The sequence below is a fragment of the Hypomesus nipponensis genome, chromosome 7, assembly GCF_054491055.1.
Source record: "Hypomesus nipponensis isolate SF chromosome 7, ASM5449105v1, whole genome shotgun sequence".
Classification (NCBI taxonomy): Eukaryota; Metazoa; Chordata; class Actinopteri; order Osmeriformes; family Osmeridae; genus Hypomesus; species Hypomesus nipponensis.
Window position 1 is genome coordinate 10,990,877 of NC_140367.1, and position 19,124 is coordinate 11,010,000.

Here is a 19,124-nt window from a genome sequence, read left to right on the forward strand (position 1 = left end):
GTGTGTGTGTGTGTGTGTGTGTGTGTGTGTGTGTGTATGTATGTGTGGGTGTGGTGTGTGCGTGTGTTTGTTTGTGTGTTTGTGTGTGCGCCTGCATGTGTGTGCGAGAAAGAGATAGGGACGGTGATGGTGTGGGTGTTGTGTGTGTGCACATACTGTAAATAAGACATAGCCTATGGGTTATGGGATAGGCTAAATGATGCAGAGAACAGAGATCACTTATCACAAAAAAAGTATTTCTTTATTAAACTTTTTTGTTATTTACATATTTTGTAAATCTTTAGCAAAGTTGCATTATTTCTTTTTTGCAAGTGCAGTCTTTTTTATCCAGGTTCCAATTTTGCAATCAAATGAACTACAAGTACCACAATGCTTCATAGTTAGAAGTCGATGTCTACGCATTTTCATGCTTGGCCAATAATACTACGATGTGCTGATTACGTCATGTTCTCTGACCTCCGTTCGTCAGTGGACATTTTTTTGTTCGTGAAACAGCGGCTGGCGGCGCCATATTGAAAGACCCAAATTCTTCTAATAAACGTTAAAAACATCGCATTTGCCAAGATGCTGTACCTAGAGGATTATCTCGAAAGTGAGTATACAATCCACACGTTACACGAGTGTCGCAAATGGTGCATTTAATCATTTTAGTATGCGTTAATTTCGAGCTCGCGCGTTCGGTCTGTTAGCCTAGCAATGCTAGCTGGTGAATTGGCTTTTTCTTCTCCCTGGCAGTGATCGAGCAGCTACCCATGGATCTCCGCGACAGGTTTACGGAAATGAGGGAGATGGACCTGCAAGTTCAAAGTAAGCGGCATGCACGAGTCACACCCACACTCAGTACCGGCACTCAACAAAGCGCTGCAGCTTCCATAGTATTTCTACTAAATAGTCTAGTTAACTTAATAGTGTTGTTTGCAAGTCATACAAGTTTTGCACGTTATTAACTATTTTTTATGAATAGGCTAGATTGCTCATTAGATGGTAAACAAGAAACTTAACGTCTGAAACTATAGCTTGCCGGCATAAGTTGGATACATTATGAAACTCAAAACAATAGTATTATTAATCAATCTAGTTTATTGTTACATCCAAGTTGTACAGATACAAAGTAAAAAAAACAAACGGCATTGTCCCAACCGCTGAGTTGCAGCAAAATAATTGGTATATCAGATAGGTATTACCGTAAGATCAGTAATAATTACATTACTACATTTCAAAATACAAATAAAAAGATAACATATATACATTATTGATAAAACAAAAATAACTTTGTAATTATATTTGGCGTTTGCACTCTTAGTTTCAGAGAAGTCAAACTTGCAAGCACTTGCAATTACATTTAGTCATTTAGCAGACACTCTTATCCAGTGCATTACAGTAAGTACAGGGACATTCCCTTTAAGGCAAGTAGGGTGGAGTGCCTCACTCAAGGACATAACTTCACCCCAATTAAAAAGTATCATTGCATTGTACAGATGTGCTGGATTGAAAGCTGGCAGGCCTGGAGCAGGGTGTTCTCACTAGGGCTGTCCCTGACTAAGATTTTCTTTGGTCAACTAAGACGCGACTTAAACGCCTGAAAAACGACTAATAGAAATTTGAAGCAATTTTTTTGTTGTTGACTCAATGGCTGCTGACATTGCAGATTCAGCTGCTAATAGCCTACTAATAATAAGACTCGTATCACCAGTCCTGTTGTAACCGAATGCCGATGGTATTTAGTATCTCTTACAGTGTAGCCTACTACAAATTAAAAATATTTTTTGTTTAACATGCAAATCATGTTTTTTTTAAAATATATTTTTCAACCCAGCGCGTTTAGCATGAGCAAAGTAGGGCTAGGCCAACTTACATTTTTCAGGTGGTAGGCTACATCATGACGTCGAACTATGAAAAATAAACCGTTGTTGGCAGAGTTTGCATTCAGCGTTTTTCGAGTCACCCGGTACTTTGTAAATGTACTTTAATGAAATGCTGCCATACCACAGATTTCTTTGCCATTTTGGCTAATAACACCGACAAACCAATACCAAATACCAAAACAAAGCGCAGATTAACGAAAGGGAAAACAGTGACACCTTTTCTTTTTAAATTATATATTTTTTGAGTTGCTTTATTTGTCTTAAATAATATAATCTACAATTTCTGAGGAACATTTAGTTAATTCAGCAATGGTGACACAAGCGGGAATCAGATCACTGCCATACGGCAGCTCGACTACAAAAATCTTAGTCGACCAAGAGCATATCGACCAGAAAATCGACTAGTCGACTGAGTGGGGACAAACCTAGTTCTCACCCACTCTATCTCTGAAGCCCACACACACACCCATCCATGTCCACAACTCACTGTTTCATTGTGTCTCAGATGCAATGGACCAGTTGGAGCAGAGGGTAAACGAGTTCTTTGTCAACGCTAAGAAAAACAAGCCCGAGTGGAGGGAGGAACAGATGGAGGTGATCAAGAAGGTACCTGGCCTCATTAACCTACACCACACACACACACACACACTCCTGAAACACATGGGCAGACCGCTCTGGAATGCTGTGTTAACACCATTTTGAAGCCGTGAAAAGCTGTTGACACTGATGTTATACCAATAAATATTCTACTGTCGTAAACGCGCGATGACGCGTTCCGATGACTGTCATTATTTATAGCTGCTGCTGTGTCTCCCTCCTCCAGGACTATTATAAAGCCTTGGAAGATGCAGATGAAAAAGTACAGCTGGCCAATCAGATTTATGATCTGGTAAGGGGGAAAGTTGGTGTTTCCGCTGGATGTTGTTAGTTGCACGGGTCACGTGTGTGGACGTAGTCGGTACAGATGCACGAGAGGCACTCTCGCAGTCCAGAGATGCTCTGTTTCACGGGATGAATGGGATTTCTCAAAGCCACGACCATGCTCCCCTCTCCATTCTCTGCAGTGTGTCCTTCAGCCCACTAGGCGGCAGTACAGCACCGCAAACAACCGAGCACGTCTCAGCCGGTCATGCATTTCATCCGTTGCGTGTTGCCTGGGGGGGTGGGGGGCTGGATGTGTGAGTGTGAGTCAGGGTGGGGGGGCTGCACTGAGCGCTGACGGGGGCTGTGCTGTGGTCACAGGTGGACCGTCACCTGAGGAAGCTGGACCAGGAGCTGGCCAAGTTCAAGATGGAGCTGGAGGCCGACAACGCCGGCATCACCGAGATCCTGGAGAGACGTGAGTGGCACCTGTCAATCACCCCCGCCCGAGCCCCGCCCGAGCCCCGCCCTCACCTGGACCTTCCCCCCGCCCTCGGCCGGCTGTCACCCTCCCTATTGGACCGAGCGGAGTTCCGGACTCGCTGTGGGCCTTGTGCTCTGGGTGAAAAGGGGTGGGGGTGTCGGTGTGTGGATATGTGCACCTCCGCTAGGGGGCGGTGTTGGTCTCACAATCCCTCACTTGGTGCCTTGACACCCCTCTTATGACTGAACAGTCCACTCCAGATCTCTCCCACCCCTGACTCCAGCACTCCCTTCCCTGTTATGTCTGCCTGTCCATGGAGAAAACACTGGCTCACTGGAACGACTGCAAAGAAGTGCAGAAAAACAGATGGATGATTATTGTGTCCCTCTCCCCCCGACAGGTTCCCTAGAGATGGACAGTCCCTCTCAGCCGGTCAACAACCACCACGTCCACTCACACACCACAGTGGAAAGTAAGAACACACATCCGCAAAGTCTACACACACACACATACAGACGGGGTCATCAGGCTGGACCCTGTCTTTTCTACTGCCTTCAGACATGGGGGTCGTGCTGTTTTTCGATAGATACATATTAGATAGCCAGGCTTATCAAGCGCTGTCATGTCTGTGTGTGTGTGTGTGTGTGTGACAGAGAGGAAATACACGACGCCAACACACCACACCACAGAACACGTCCCTGAGAAGAAGTTCAAATCTGAAGCCCTGCTCTCCACCCTCACATCAGACGGCTCCAAGGAGAACACGCCAGGTGAAGCCCCGTTCACACCGACTGCACTGGCTGGGCTCACTTCAGCTCACACTCTGTGTCACTGACTCACTGGCTTCCTTGTTTTTTCCTGTCCACCCCCTCACCCCCCCCTTCTCTCTCTCTCGCCCCCCCCCCCCCCCCCCCCCCAGGCTGCCGCACCAACAGCACGTCCTCAGCCACGAACAACGTGTACAGTGTGAACTCGGGGCAGCCCCTGGCCTCCTACAACCTCAGCTCTCTGTCCAGCGGGGCCGGGGCCGGGGCCGGGGCCATCACCATGGCAGCAGCACAGGCCGTGCAGGCCACCGCACAGGTAACACGCACACGCACACACATACCTGACTGGTGCTGCTCAACGCAGGACAGGGTTTTTTCTTTGGGAGCTTTAAGCTGTTGTACCCATTCATACTGTGCGCGTGCATGTGTCCCAGATGAAGGAGGGCAGGAGGACGTCCAGTCTGAAGGCCAGCTACGAGGCCATCAAGAACAGCGACTTCCAGCTGAACCGGGAGTTCTCCCTGTCCCGGGACGCGGCCGGCTACTCCTCCTCCGCCCTGGCCAACACCCTCACCCAGACCCTCGCCCCCGCCACCGCCTCCTCCGACTCCCGCGGGGGCGGCCGCAAGACCAAGTAAGACGCGCCGCGCACACGATGATATACTGTATACATGCTCTCACACACACGCGCGCGCCAGCTCGCTCGGAGGCCCACCCGGGTGACTCTGAAGGCATCATAGCACGATGGTGCCACTAAGTGTCACCACATTGTGAGTTATCCCTGAAGTCAGTCTGCTGATGCTCGTGATCCCCCTATCCGGCACAGGGCACCCGCCTTGTGGTGTCACACCCCGTCGTTTCAGGCGACGCTGTCGGAAACGCCCGTAGACGCTTCCAAACAGCGAGGACCGATCCATAAAGGTCCGTCTTCACTCTCGTCTGACCCCTCTGTCTCTCTCTTTGTCTCTCTCTGTCTCTCTCTCTATGTCTCTCTCTCTCTTTGTCTCTCTCTGTCTCTCTGTCTCTCTCTCTCGTCCCGTCTGCAGAGGCAGCACCAAGTCTTCCAACCACCAGTCGTCCTCCTCGTCCTCGTCCTCCTCGCTGTCCTCCTGCTCCTCGTCCTCGGCCCTGGCCCAGGAGCTGTCCCAGCAGGCCTCAGCGCTGCCCGAGGCCGACACCAACAGCCAGGTGGACTGGAACTACGACCCCAACGAGCCCCGCTACTGCATCTGCAACCAGGTACACGGTTACTGGAGAGTGTGCGCACGCGCGCACACACACACTCGCGCTCACACACACTCAGGCTGACTGCCACGTGTACATACACACAAACACACCCCTGTCACTCTGACAGACCTGCGTGTTCACTAAAAGAGCCTCACTCCTTTTCCAGGTGTCTTATGGAGAGATGGTGGGCTGTGATAACCAGGATGTAAGTACCAGTTTACCTTCATCCAGAACTTGATCAGAGGGACGGCAGGAGTAGAACAACAGGTCCAGTTGTGTACTGCTGGTGGTGAGAGCCAGGCTGACGGTGTGTGTGTGTGTGTGTTCCCACAGTGCCCCATCGAGTGGTTCCACTACGGCTGCGTGGGGCTGACGGAAGCCCCCAAGGGGAAGTGGTACTGCCCCCAGTGCACTGTCGCCATGAAGAGGAGAGGGAGCCGCCACAAATGAGACCCCCTCCCCCCCCGCGTCCAGGACCCTGCCCCACACACACACACACACACACACTCCCTGCAGACTCCCTCAGACCCCCCCCCTTCCATCTCCTAATTAACTGCCACTAAACCCCCCCCCCACACACACACACACACACTCCACCCCGTCACTAGAGCGGACCTGCGGCGGACACGGAGGAGACTCGTCTGCCTGTGTGACCTTTCATAGAGGTCAGGGGTCACTCAGGGTCAAACCCTTTTGGTTTTTGGAAGAGGTTTGGATGGAGGAAAAACAGCACAGGAAAGAATTCCTCATACTCCTCTCCCTGCATAAATAAGGAATGGTGAACTCTTGTGCCCGCCATCGACCAGTCACCCCCCCCTCCCACAATGACACGCCCTCATCAGAATTGGATTGCTCGCCTTTTCTTCTGTGACAGAGGGTCACACCCACCCTCCTGCTTCCACGCATGGTCGCAAGAACTGCTCATCAGAGGAAGCTGTCGCGAGGGCGCAAATGATTATTTGGCCTGGGAAATGTAGTCCACGGGTGCTTGTTGGACTACAAATCCCAGGCTTTCGATTTTGAACTCTAAACCATGTTGAAATGTAACTTTGACTTTGACCACGGTGTTTGTGTTCATGATGACTGGGATGGAGACGCCGGTAACGTGTTCCACTGTCCGTGTGTGACTGAGTCCCCATTGAGTCTCTTAAAAACTAGTTTTCTGAATATACAGTATAAGAACAAAGTCATAAGTGAAGCTGGTATGTGGATGTGTGTGTGTGTGTGTACCGTGCGTGTGAGTATGTGTTTGTGTGTACGTGCGTGTATGTGTCACTAGTCATTCTGCACTGAAATGGTGTGTACAAGTTTCCAGAGATGTAGAAAAAAAACTCAATAAAATGATCAAATTCTTTTGATAAATGTTGCTGGCCTTGTACGTTTTTGCACCGAACCGTTTTTGGATGCAATGTTCTATGAGCATTGTTAAATGATTTTGTATTTGTTCCAGGTTCGTTTGGTAATGAAGTGCTCGTTTCATTATTACGAACAATCCTGTACCTTTTTAATTCACCTGTTACTGATTGCGGTTGTGCGGGAATCTGACTTGGGCCAGCATAAGGACACGTACATTTGAACGTTTTAGTAATTTCGTCGTGGATTTTTAGGGTTTTTACAATTTATATATATTTTTTCGTGTTTGGACCCTGTTGCCGTCAACGGAAATCAACACAATTCAAACTACCAGTTTATTTTATGTAACAGGCGGAGATGTGTGCCACAAATAGCAGAGAACACCAGTGTTCCACCAGACACAGGAATGAAGAGGGGGGCAGGTCTCGACCCCCTACAGAGAAGGCATGTGTGCGAATTTAGACCGCTCCGTGTGTCGTGTGGAATTTAAAAACTCGTTTCGGTGCGAGAACCAAAAGCGCTCCTCAGCTACGCTGACAAAGCTTGCATGATCCCTGCTCAAATTCCCTTGTTCTTCCTCCATTGGAGCGCCCGTATGAAAAGCAGCAGCCCTGTGCGTGCACTGTAATCCAGCAGTCCTCGAGGAGAGGAAGCGTCTGTTTACTTTTTCTTTGGATTAACCCAAACCAGGTGGACTCGCCTCCGCGCACACAGGCGAGCTCTTCAGTAGTTAGAGAACCTCTCTTATCGTTTATTGCAGGGCGGGCTTCTGGTTGTGGAGTTATTTCTATAACTTCTGTTTCATGTGTAACGGGAGACTTTGTGCGCTGGTTCAAGGAGAGGAATGGGATAGTTTTCTGACAGCGCGGATGAGCGCAGTGTGTGATCTCGGTCATGAGGTCCGTTATTCGAGTGTTTTTCAACTACCTTTTTTACTCTTTCGGGTAAAGAGAAACAACATTGTAACCCGGCCCGCCACGACTTGCTGAAAGGACACGATAGCTTCTGTGTTAAAGGTTAGACGTTGGAGCGTATATTTCCCGTGGATTTTAAAGCGCCCAGTCTTTCTCTAGAATTCTTGAAGTGCGTGTTTGGCCAAGTCTAACCTCTTCCTACCCGTCTAATGGGTCGGGAGAGTGGCCAGTGGTTTGAGTGGGATGCAGGGACGTAAACACCGTTTAATGTTATGCCTTGTGCCAATAGCCAACAAAGTTCTGAGAGAAGCGGGGATGTTCCTCTGGCGCTTGTGGACGCTGCGCCGTAGGTATTGCTCTGGGCCGTTGTTGCTTTTGGGGGTAGCGGTATGTCTCTTCTACCAGACCCTGGTGGTCGCGCGGAGCCGGTTCAAGTCCAGCCAACCCGCTTGTGATGAGCGCAACAAGTCAGAGATGATGGACACGAAAAAAGCCTTTGATGAACAACTGATGCAGGAACCGCAGCGGATTATTGCCGCTCTGGAGGCTTTGCAGAGAGAACGAGAGGTGAGAAGCCTATATCTGATCATAAGTACTGCGGTCTGCAGGCTTTGTTTTTTATGTACTTTATGGTTTATCTGGTATTATTAAGCTTGATCAGAACGTAGCCTACAATTTAGTTGAATTTCACTTTTTAGTCATCCTGCTCCCTCTCTCAATCTCTTACCCACTCATTAACTTTAATGAGCAACAACATCCGGAAGCTCATTCTTGGACGATGAACATGTAGGCTAGTTAACTGCAGGACTTATTTGAATTTCCGTTCATTTTAAACCCCGGACATTTGTTTAATGGGTTTTGTTCCTGCTTGTGTTATTGTTTAGGTATTTTTAGACACTGGTCCAAAAGCTGAATGTCCATTGGTTAAAGCCACACGTGCGTGTGATGCAGACAAAATGGGAAAGCGGGTTTACTTTATGTCCTTTAAGTAGTCCCCGAACGTATGATTGGCACTTGTATGGACTAATCAGGACCAGGTTGCATATACATTTTCCTTGGCCTTTAGTGCCGTGGCAGTGGCTGCCAATCCAAGTGTTTCCAGATATAAATATTCAGTCATGAATCAATGCTGAGAATCTCTTCCCTTGACAACTCAGGAAACCTCTCTGTATAATAGCAGCTGACTTATTGACACTTACATTAATATCAACGCTAAACTTAATATCCTAAATGTAAACAAATAAGGCTGCACCTACCTTCTCAAATGTGCACGTCTGAGCCGCAAGCGCGTCGCCTCGCTTGACCTCAGACCCCTGTTCAAATGAGTTCTCTGCTATGACAAAACCGTGTACTTTGTCTGTGTGAGTGTGTATGTGATACCGACTCATTGTTGCCGTGCGGATAGTAATCCCTCGCGCGTTTGTGTTTCAAGAGGGTGTTCTGGGGACTGTCAGCTGGCCGAGATCAGCTGCTCAAGAAACGGCAGGTCACTCGAAAGCTCTCTGGTTACCATCTGCTCCTAACAACGGATACCCGGTCACTTATTCGAGAATAACCGCCTATTATGGGATGGCTGTTGAAAACAGGGCCTTGACTGGAGCCCATCTTTATTTTGGGATACGTGACTCGTAATCTCTAGAGAGAAGGACGGCGTTCAGAGAGCGAGAGGAAAAAATAGACAAGAAAGAGGGCAAGAAGAGAGGAGGAGGACAAGTGTTGAGGGAGATAAAGGGGGATGGGGAAGAAGGAGTGGTGATGGCGTTGAGAAGGGCCCTAGCTGTGCTAAGTCCATCATAACATTGATAGCCACCAGAGACATCAGTTTGGGCTTCCTCACACCTCAAGTGTGTGCTTCATGTCCGACACGTTCAACTGAACACCCACAGTAACACGTGCTATGGTGTCTTGAACATAGTTTTATAGGTTAGAGCTATTAAAAGTGAAATACATTCCCCTCGGTGTGTGTGTGTTTGTGGTTTGTGACTGCGTGGGACCCGTCCTGTTGAAGAAGATATGTGGCAGTTCTTGGAGAGAGCGGTGGAGCTGGTCTGTTTGATGGCGTGTCTTCAAGCTGTAGCTACCACGGCCATGTCACTTCTGCCAGCTCGGCATCTTCATTGGCATGTCTCCAATGACTGCTTTTGACTTGAAGCATACGAATGAGGAGCTATGTCTTGGCTTGAAAGTCTGACGTTCAAATGGCGTCTTTACCTCTGTGTGTGTGTGTGTGTGTGTGTGTGTGTGTGTGTGTGTGTGTGTGTGGGAGTGTGAGAGTGACTGGCTGTTAAAGTGTGAGGATGTTTGTTGATCCCTGCATGGCAAGAGGGAGGCAGCTCTGTAAGTGACAGCGGCGTTAGAGGAGAGGAGCTAAAGTGTTAGATCGAGGGGAGACGTAACCTGAACCGTAGCTCTTTAGTCCTCCTGGGGCTCCGCTATAGCCCCAGACTGACACCTTTCAGACCAGGGCCAAAGACCGGGGGGGCCAGAGGACACGAGCAGGGGACAGAAGCCGGGGGGGGGGGGAGAGGAGAGGACTCGACTGCATGTGTGTGTGAAGCGTGTTCCACATGGACCACCACGTCTGCCAGGAAGATCTGGAACCACATTAGCCAGTTTGACAACAATTGGCTGGAAGTGTGTGTGTGTGTGTGTGTGTGTGACAGAGAGAGTTCCATGCATGTGACCAGTCAGCCAGACTCTCTAAGCCAACCGGAGGGTCACGGTCGGCCAGGACGTTAGGATGTGACGGGCACTCCCTCTGCTTTGTCCCAGGATGAACCCTGACTCCCTGACTTCCTGTCCTCAGTCCTCCATGCTCTGGTTTAAAGAGAGAGCTAGGTCCAGCACAAAGCAGAGAGAGAGAGCCACTTGCTGTTGACCTACTGGAGGGTGAGAGCCTGTATCACTGTCGAAGAGCACAGAGGTAAGAGGTTGTCAAGAAGGGAAGCCCTATTTTAGACAGAGCACCCGGCCAGATGGTGGAGCTCATGCCCGCTGATGTGTAAATGACCTTACGGTGCTTTATGGGTGCTTCGTGTGATCCTTTGTCGGGGTCATGCTCACTCCGACAGCCCTCGCTCGCGTCTTTCCCCGGTCGCCATTGTAAACGCGTGATACCCGCACGCTCGACCGACCGTCGGTATGCTAAGAAGTCGGCCGCCGTGTTTGTGGGTACCTCGCAAGGGTTCATGCTTTGTGTCAGCTGGGTTACTTAGACGGTTGTGTGTGAAGGAGGGAACAAAAAGTAGGCCTGCGTTTCGTGCGCAGATTTGTGCTTCAGGTTGTTTTTGTTCTACCGAGGGAGCACTTTACGACTATCCGCAAAACGGATTGCATTTCCAGAGCGATCCTCTACAAATTCTTAACATGACGTCTCATTCTATGGATGGAATTGGTGCACTTTTATGGGGAAATGTATTTTCCAGACTCGACTCGGTGTGTTTCTGGTGGATATAGGGCCTTGTCGGGTGCATGAGTCATAGTGTGGTTCGGCTATAGTGGACGTGTGTGTATTTATATCCACGGAGCCGCGACACAGACCTCTAGCTGTGGAGCCAGTGGTAACACAACGCCACGTCCTGTCACTGACTCGGAGGCAGAAGAAGGTACAGATGGACAGGCTGTCAGAGAAAGAGAGCGAGAGAGAGAGAAAGAGAGCGAGAGAGAGAGAGAGAGAGAGAGAGAGAGAGAGAGAGAGAGAGAGAGAAACAGAGCGAGAGAGAGAGAGAGAGAGAGAGAGAGAGAGAAACACAGCAAACTGTAAAAAGAGCTGGAGGGCCATGGAGGTTAAGTCCGAGGCATATTTGGAGCTGGGAGAGGTTGAGGGGGAAGGGTGCGAGAGTTGGGGGGGGGGGGGGGGAAGCCAGCGTACACTGCGAAAGCAAAGAAACGAGAAAAGGATGGAGGAACGAGAGAGGGAGAAGGGGAAGAGGAGGAGAGACGGGCCTGTGTGTGACAAAGCGTAGAGAGCGCGAGAGAGAAAGGAGGAAAGTGATCCTTGCCAGCTCTGTGGGCAGTTACCAAGCAGAGCAACAACATGGTTTGCATGGCCAAGCAGGCCCTCCAGCCCTCCAGAATACTAACAGGGGAGCAGAGCAGGGCAGAGGGGGGCTGTGGGGCTGGGGGGGTGTTGGGGGCAGTTGGAGCCGGGACTGGGAAGACTGGACTGGGGGCAGTCTCCCTCTCATCTACTCCACTCTCCTCTATTCCTCTCCTATCTCCCTCACCCCTTCCGCACCCCAACATCTACCCCTCCCTCCCTCTCTCGGTTTCAGCCGGCCCCGGAGCTGAAACTTTCACGCATTTATTTTCTTTTTCTCTTTTTCTTTCTCCCCCACACTGGAAAAAAGACGGCCAGGCCAGTTAACCCTGCGCATTCCTCCTCTCTGCACGGATGGGGGAGAAAACACATGGTAGCTCTTCACAAGCGCCTCACCTCAACGTTTACAACCAGCTCCCATTTAACCCCAGACTAGACGTTTCGGGGGGGAGGGGGTGGGTTCCTGGTTTTCACTGGAAAACCCACCTTTGTAACTCCATCCTCCACCCCATGTAGCAACAAGTCACCAGGAGCTATTGTACCGCCAACGCTAGTTAGCATGGCACTAGCTTACACCCTCCACCGCACACGGCAGTGGAGCGTGGAGCCTTGCTCACCCCGCGGAGGGCCAACTGTCGCCGGTTAAGGTGAGACGTCCGCGGACGCCGTGTTTTGGATGGCTGGGGACTTGAGGCAGAGCTCTGGGTTGAGGCCAGATCCCGGTCTGAGGACTGGTGACATTCCTCAAACGCTGCTGTGACGTCTCCACGCCACTCCCCTGTAGCAGGAAGGTCCTGGCAGTGTGGAGCGGGGCATGGCTTGGCAGCACACCCTGTTCAGACTCATGGAATCACTCATGGACATGGCAAACTGTAACAGGAGGTGTGTGTGTGTGTGTGAGAGAGAGAGAGAGTGATACCTACTAATGTGGGCCGTGGTGGTGTGTATCTGTTACGGGTTGGCAGGGCCAAAGTTCACAATGCTTAGGGACTGGATCGGGGGTGGAGCTGGAAGGGGTGGGGGTGGAGGGTGAAGATACCACAGCCTATTTATAACCCAGCCCTCCCTGTTACTGTAATCCCCCTCCCCCTGCCCCCTCCTAGGCCACACCCCTGCCACTGTCTCATGGGCTCCATGTCAGTCACAGGGTCGTCATGGTGATGGAGGAAGTGCCTGGGTCGTTTCTTCCCAAGATGATGTCAGCCCACAGTGGAGGGATTCCAATGAGCTCCAGTTCTTAACATTATCCTTTTATTACAGAGTTTGTTTCACATGTCCAGCTTTGATAACTTCAGTGTTTTCATCTCAGTCGATCAATCACTGGGCAACTTCAAATATAAAACCTTCTCTTAAAACAGCAACACACAGCATACTCTTACAAATAGGTTTACCTTTATGTAGCGTTAAAGCGTTTCTTTATGTTTAATACTCTCATTCCACTCATTCAAATTCACAAAACGTGCAATTTATCCCAGTTACCTGACATTGTGTAACGTACGATCGACTACCCTGACTATTTTGTGCCACGAAAATGCATTTTGCCTGTCAAATTAGCTACAAGCTAGCTAGAGTTATTGCCTGTATCACAGCTTATGCTGCAGCTATAGACTAGGGCCGACCTGCGAGATCAATATCAAGCTCATTTCCCCCTCTGGCGTTTCTCCCACTGCCAAAAAGAACCACAGTGTTTGTGTTTAATATCTCCCCCCCCCCCCCTCCCCACACACACACACAGATGAAATTCCAGCGAGCAGTACCCGATCTATACATGATTGCATTTCGATCTTATTAAGGGAGTATTATTCTAATATCTCAAACTGGTCGCTGGGTGCCGGTTTTCTGTGAACTCCTTTTTTGACTTTCTCTGTGCACCTCTCTGTGCATCTCTCTGTGCATTTCTGTCTCTCTCTCTCTCTCTCTTTCTCACCATTTATCTCTCCCCCTCCCGTTCTCTCCTGTCTTTGTGCTAAAAGTGGTGCCGTGGGGAAGAAAGAAGGAGGGATGAGGGAGTTTACTTGTTATTGCTGAGAAAACGAGAGAGCGAGAGACGTCTGTTGGCCGGGGTCCCATTTGGACGGCCTCGTAATGAAATAATAATGTTTGCGTCTCTGAACTTGGCCACGGCAGGCTGGCAGGCCCCAGAACTGAGCACTGAGGAATAATTGCATGTTTGAGATGAGTATCTGGGCCCGAAGAGAGAGGGGGGAGGAGGGGAGGAGGAGGGGAGGGGCTGGAGCCGGTTACAGGGCATTGTGACGCCCCCCCCCACCCACCCACCCAACCTCCCGATCCTTGATGTGGCTCTGTCTGCCTCCACATGGAAACATTTACCCGGCTACGCCACACTACTCAGAGGAGGAGGGAAAGAGGGACTGAGCGGGGGGGAAATGAAGAAGAGCGGATTGCATGGAATTGCAAAGAGAGAGAGAGAGAGAGAGAGAGAGAGAGCAGGGGGAGCAGTGCTGAAAGGGGACGAGTAAAAGAGCGGGGATCAACGAGAGGACAGATAGAAAAATAAAGAGAGAAATTGACACGGGGGGGGGGGGGGAGGGGGGAAATGTTACAGTCCCACCGCTCGGGGTTGATTTAATGAAGACCTGTCTCTGAGGAATGAGCCCCCCTGTAACAGCCCACAGCCCGCCCACCCGCGCCCCTCGCCACCATCAATCCCTCTTTCAATCCCCCATCTCCATCCATCAGCCTCCGTCTCCCTCTCTGTCTGTCCCCTCACCTCCCTCTCTATCCTCCGTCCATTCCTCTCTCCATCCGTCTTCCTGTCTATCCTCATTCCATCTCCTTCTCCCCCCCCCCCCGCCCTTCCCAGCCCAGACAGTGTGATCCCGGTGTTGCTCCAGCTCTGCTCGGCACAGTGTAAACCCCAGCGCCTTTCATGTGTCGTCGCCCCCCTCTCCCTCTGGCTGATGGCTCCCAGGCACCTCAGGCCTTCATTCCTTCTGCACCCCACCCACCCACCCAGCCCTCCCTCCCTCCCTCCCTCCCTCTGTCTCTCTGTCCCACACACGCGGAGGCCTCCGCGGGATAAGGGAAAGCTTTGCCTTTTTTCGCTTCCTCCCGACGGTGAGATCACCAGGGGGGAGGCGTCCGGATGGACGCCGGCTCGTGCGATAGCGGGAGAGGAGACCTCAAAGCGCTCCAAGTCATAACGTTCCCCCCCCCCTCTTCCCTCCTCCTCTCCCCCCCAGGCGGAAGGCTCCAGTTGGAGGCAGCGTGCGGTGGTGTTGACGGGCCGGCGCGGGGCCACCGACACGGAGGTTCAGCTGTACCAGCGGGTGCTGGAGCAGAGGGACTACGAGGTCAGCCTGGCCCGCTACGCCGAGACCAGCGGGACCCTGCGGGCACGCCATGGTGAGGGGGGGGGGGGGATTGAGAAACCGAAGCGAGCCAAAGGGCTGGTGGAAGACATCGGGAGGGCGAGTGAGCGGAAGGCCTGGGGGGGGGGGGGGGGGAGAGAGAGAGGGTGGAGGGATAGGAGCAGACATACCCCAAGGGACGGAGGGAGGGAGGGAGGGAGGGAGGGAGGGAGGGAGGGAGGGAGGGAGGGAGGGAGGGAGGGAGGGAGGGAGGGAGGGAGGGAGGGAGGGAGGGAGGGAGGGAGGGAGGGAGGGAGGGAGGGAGGGAGGGAGGGAGGGAGGGAGGGAGAGATTGTGGTGGGCAACAGAGGAAAAGAGTAGAATAGGAAGTGTAAGGGAGAGGAATGAGAGGGTGGAGGGATAGGAGCAGACATGGGAGGAGAGAGAGAGAGGGCCCATGGTGATGTGGAGCACATGGTAACACTCTGTAAACACAGTCGTTGAAGGTGGGGGTATGAAGCTCTCACAAACACAGGCTCATTTTCGCTACCGGTAATGAAAAGCGGGGTTCAGGGTACAATGTACAATGGCTTCATTGACTCGTGTTGTGGCGGCACACACACACACACACACACTCGCCCTCAACTGATGTAGTTTGTGTTTAGTACCACTGGTGACAGTTAGTCCCAGTAAGTTTTGCATGCGAGCAAAGTAACAGGCGTGTGTGTGTGTGAGAGAATGTTCAGCAGGTGGGCGAGAGGGAGGGGCTGTAGGGTGAAAGGGTTAACTGTCTCAGGGTCTGGTCTCAGCCCCCGCCTTGTTCACAGAACCGCTTTTACGATCCCAGGGCCCCCCTGACCCTTGACCCCCTGGCTCCTCCAAACCCCATCACATATCTGATCAGCCAATCGCATGAGCATCTTGCAGGTGTGACAGAGTGAGTAATACACAAGGATACGCACACCGACAAGACCAACTCACCTGAAACAACAGAGGGAATGATGGGGATCGATCCTGTCAGCTCGCTGGACCTTGCGTCACATGGGGCAGTCTGACCAGAAGGAGGGAGGGCCTGGGGTGGGTGCAGGGTCAAGGGGGGGGGGGGGCGGCAAAGAGGGGTAGAGGGGCTCTGGAACTAAAGAGCAGTTGTTTGACATGCGTGTCGCTGATTCTGTGTCGCTAAGATAAGGGACACTGTGTGGGTGCATGCAGGAGGAGGGTGTGTGTTGGTGTGTGTGTGTGTGAGAATACACTGGTGTAGAACGCCTGTGTGTGTGTTTGTGAGAGAGAGCGTACATGCTACACGTTTACGGTCCAGACTCAGAACCAATCCAGTGTCTGTCTGGTCTGCGACGGATGATTGACAGCTGTTGTTGGCTGACCACACTGGGGGGAGAGGGGAGGGGGGGGAGACATGATCAAACAGCCCCCCCCCTCCCCCTCTTTCAGGCCATCGGGTAAACAAAGGGGGGCAGGACATAATGACTTGACCAGAGGGAACACCTGTGCCTCGTTGGATAGTCTGAGTCCGTTCAACAGGTTCTCTACCCACATCAGAGCCCCTTGTTTCTGTGTGACAGCAACAACATCACCCCCTCCCTCACCCCCCACCCCACCCCTCGAGCCACCAGGAAAACGGATCGGCCCCATTTACGGGACATCCTCGTCGGCAGAGCAGGGAACGTTCTGGAATGGCGGTTGCGGTTCCTGGAACAACGGGGTCTTGAACAGATCTTGAGCTTGATGACCTCTAATTGCTTTAGAGAGCTGTTGTTTGTAGCAGAGGCATCAGATTAGACGGTGCCAGTTCATTTCCTGTTGATGTACACACCAGGCGCCCCAAACAGAGGAGAAAGAGAGGGAGGGAGAGAGAGAGAGAGAGAGATATGGAGAGAGAGATGGAGAGAGAGAGAAAGAGAGATGGAGAGAGAGAGAGAGAGAGAGAGAGATGGAGAGAGAGAGAGATGGAGAGAGAGAGAGAGACAGGGAGGGAGGGAGGGAGGGAGGGAGGGAGGGAGGGAGGGAGGGAGGGAGGGAGGGAGGGAGGGAGGGAGGGAGAGAGAGAGAGAGAGAGGGAGGGAGGGAGGGAGGGAGGGAGGGAGGGAGGGAGAGAGGGAGGGAGGGAGGGAGGGAGGGAGGGAGGGAGGGAGGGAGGGAGGGAGGGAGGGAGGGAGGGAGGGAGGGAGAGAGAGAGAGAGAGAGAGAGAGAGAGAGAGAGAGAGAGAAATAGAGAGAGAGAGAGAGAGAGAGAGAGAGAGAGAGAGAGAGAGAGGGAGAGAAATAGAGAGAGAGAGAGAGAGAGAGGGAGAGAAATAGAGAGAGATAGAAATTGTTCTCCCGGGCATGTTTATATTTCCAACAGACGTTCCACTGTTGGGAATGGCCTCTTAGTTAAAAGCTCTGTTTTCCCTCAGCATCCACACACTCACTCCCACGACAGACCGGGCCCAAGGCAGCCCTGAGACTGGGGACCGTCGCCCATGGCCAGCCTCTCTATCATTCTTTATGTCTATGCCTCTCTCTATGTCTCTCTCTATGTCTCTCTCTCCCTCTATGTCTCCCTCTGGTCTCTCTCTCTTGCTCTCGTCTGTCCTTCTCGTGTCGTTTTTTGGTCTCTGTAAAAAAAAGACACACGCGCAGGTAACTGTATCCTGCTGTCATGGGGATTGTTAGGAACCCTCGCTCTTATTCTCCCTGCTGCAGCACACACACACACACACACACCCAGAGCACAGGCCAAAAGCACCAGCACGCTTCCTCCCTCAGCCACGGGTGGAGACCAGATGTTTCCCACCCTGCGTCTCGCCCTGTTTGTCTCTCTCTCTCTCTCTCTCTCTCTTACTTTCCCTCTCTTTTCGAAATCTCTCCCTCCCTCCATCTCTCATTCTCTCTCTTATTTTTCTCAGTTTTATTCTCTCGCTCTCTCACACACACAAACACACACACAACATATTATTCTCTTCCTCAGTCCAGGCGTCTGCGTGCTTTATGTTGCTGCCGGTTACAGAATCACAGTGTGTGTTTCTTGTAAGTCGAGGCTCCAGGAGGATTCTGTTGTTTGTGATGTACAGATCGGTCTGCTTTGATTTCATATTGACACAGCTGGGAGGGGTCTCCAGGTTTGGATACTTCCCTCCCGGCTATAGAACCATATTTGGTTAAAGCTTCGTATATTTATACAAGATGCTTACCAATCTCTCATTCCTCTCCCCTTCACTTCCTCTTCTTCTCTTTTCTGTCGCCCACCACAATCTCTCTCTCTCTCTCTCTCTCTCTCTCTCTCTCTCTCTCTCTCTCTCTCTCTCTCTCTCTCTCTCTCTCTCTCTCTCTCTCTCTCTCTCTCTCTCTCTCTCTCTCTCTCCCCCTCCCAGATGGTCGAGAGTGGACCGTGCTCCTCTGTCTCAGTGGATCAGAGAAGAGCTGTCTGAGAAAAGTCTCCTTCTCCCGCCTGCTCCCCCACCAGAGGGTAAGACCAGCTCCCCATCCTCCACCTCCCCCCCTCCCTCGCCCCCTCCCTCGCCCCCTCCCTCCGCTTCCTTTCCCACCAGCGGCTAAGACCAAAAATCTGCTCCCTCCTCCCTCCTCACCCCCCCCCCCCCAGGTCAACATGATCCCCCTGCTAGCGGAGGCCTTCTCTGCGGAGGGACCCTGCCGTCTTGGGGACGCCCAGCGGACGCCAGGTGAGTCCGGCTCTCCAGCGGTCGGCGTTTGCACCCAGGCCCAACCACGGTCTGTTTAGTCTGTGCTCCGTTTAGTCTGTGCTCCGTTTAGTCTGTGCTCCGTTCAGTCTGTGCTACGTTCAGTCTGTGCTCCGTTTAGTCGGTGCTCCGTCTGGTGTGAACACAGTCTGGGGTCATTAGAGCTACTTAACTGCTACGTGTCTCTCACCGTCTTCCCTCTCAGGGAGTCTAGGTCTGTTTGTGTTGCTCATCATACACATAGTATTGAATAGAATACAGTATCGATGAAGAATATAGTAGTCCGTATACACCATGGAAACCACGGTGTGTACCTCCACACACACGTGAATGGTGAAAAACCTTTCTATAGAAAAGCTATAGAACACATTTAATGACAGAATGCTTATTATGTCCCTCTTTCTCTGTGATCCACTCAAAACAGATAGATGAGTCTCAAAAAGGTTTCTTGAAAGAGAGTGATAATGGCTCTTTTTCTATGGACCAGTTCTGCTTGTTTATTATCCCAGGGGTGAACGGCAGGTCTTGCTTGGGATGGTTAGTGCTAAGCAAGAAATAGCCTTTTGATTATCAGGATACAATGTACCCCCCCCCCCACACACACA

General features: G+C 51.5%; 2 protein-coding genes across 2 annotated transcripts in view; both read left to right on the forward strand.

The window, feature by feature from the left end:
- The first annotated feature begins 453 nt into the window (after positions 1-453).
- On the forward strand, positions 454-6,566 carry ing3 (inhibitor of growth family, member 3). Its single transcript, XM_084701863.1, has 12 exons — positions 454-592; positions 736-807; positions 2,371-2,471; positions 2,689-2,754; positions 3,108-3,204; positions 3,611-3,682; positions 3,864-3,980; positions 4,130-4,293; positions 4,412-4,611; positions 5,024-5,216; positions 5,371-5,409; positions 5,538-6,566. Exons 1-12 carry the CDS (start codon positions 565-567, stop codon positions 5,652-5,654), a joined length of 1,266 nt encoding a protein of 421 aa, XP_084557989.1. The 5' UTR covers positions 454-564; the 3' UTR covers positions 5,655-6,566.
- Positions 6,567-7,118: 552 nt separating this feature from the next.
- cped1 (cadherin-like and PC-esterase domain containing 1) overlaps positions 7,119-19,124 on the forward strand; it is a 39,939-nt gene continuing 27,933 nt past the window's right edge. Inside the window, exons 1-4 of the mRNA XM_084701795.1 lie at positions 7,119-8,038; positions 14,714-14,876; positions 18,193-18,287; positions 18,423-18,501. Of these exons, the coding sequence (XP_084557921.1) occupies positions 7,715-8,038; positions 14,714-14,876; positions 18,193-18,287; positions 18,423-18,501 (661 nt within the window). The 5' untranslated portion in view covers positions 7,119-7,714. The remainder of the gene's footprint in view (positions 8,039-14,713; positions 14,877-18,192; positions 18,288-18,422; positions 18,502-19,124) is intronic.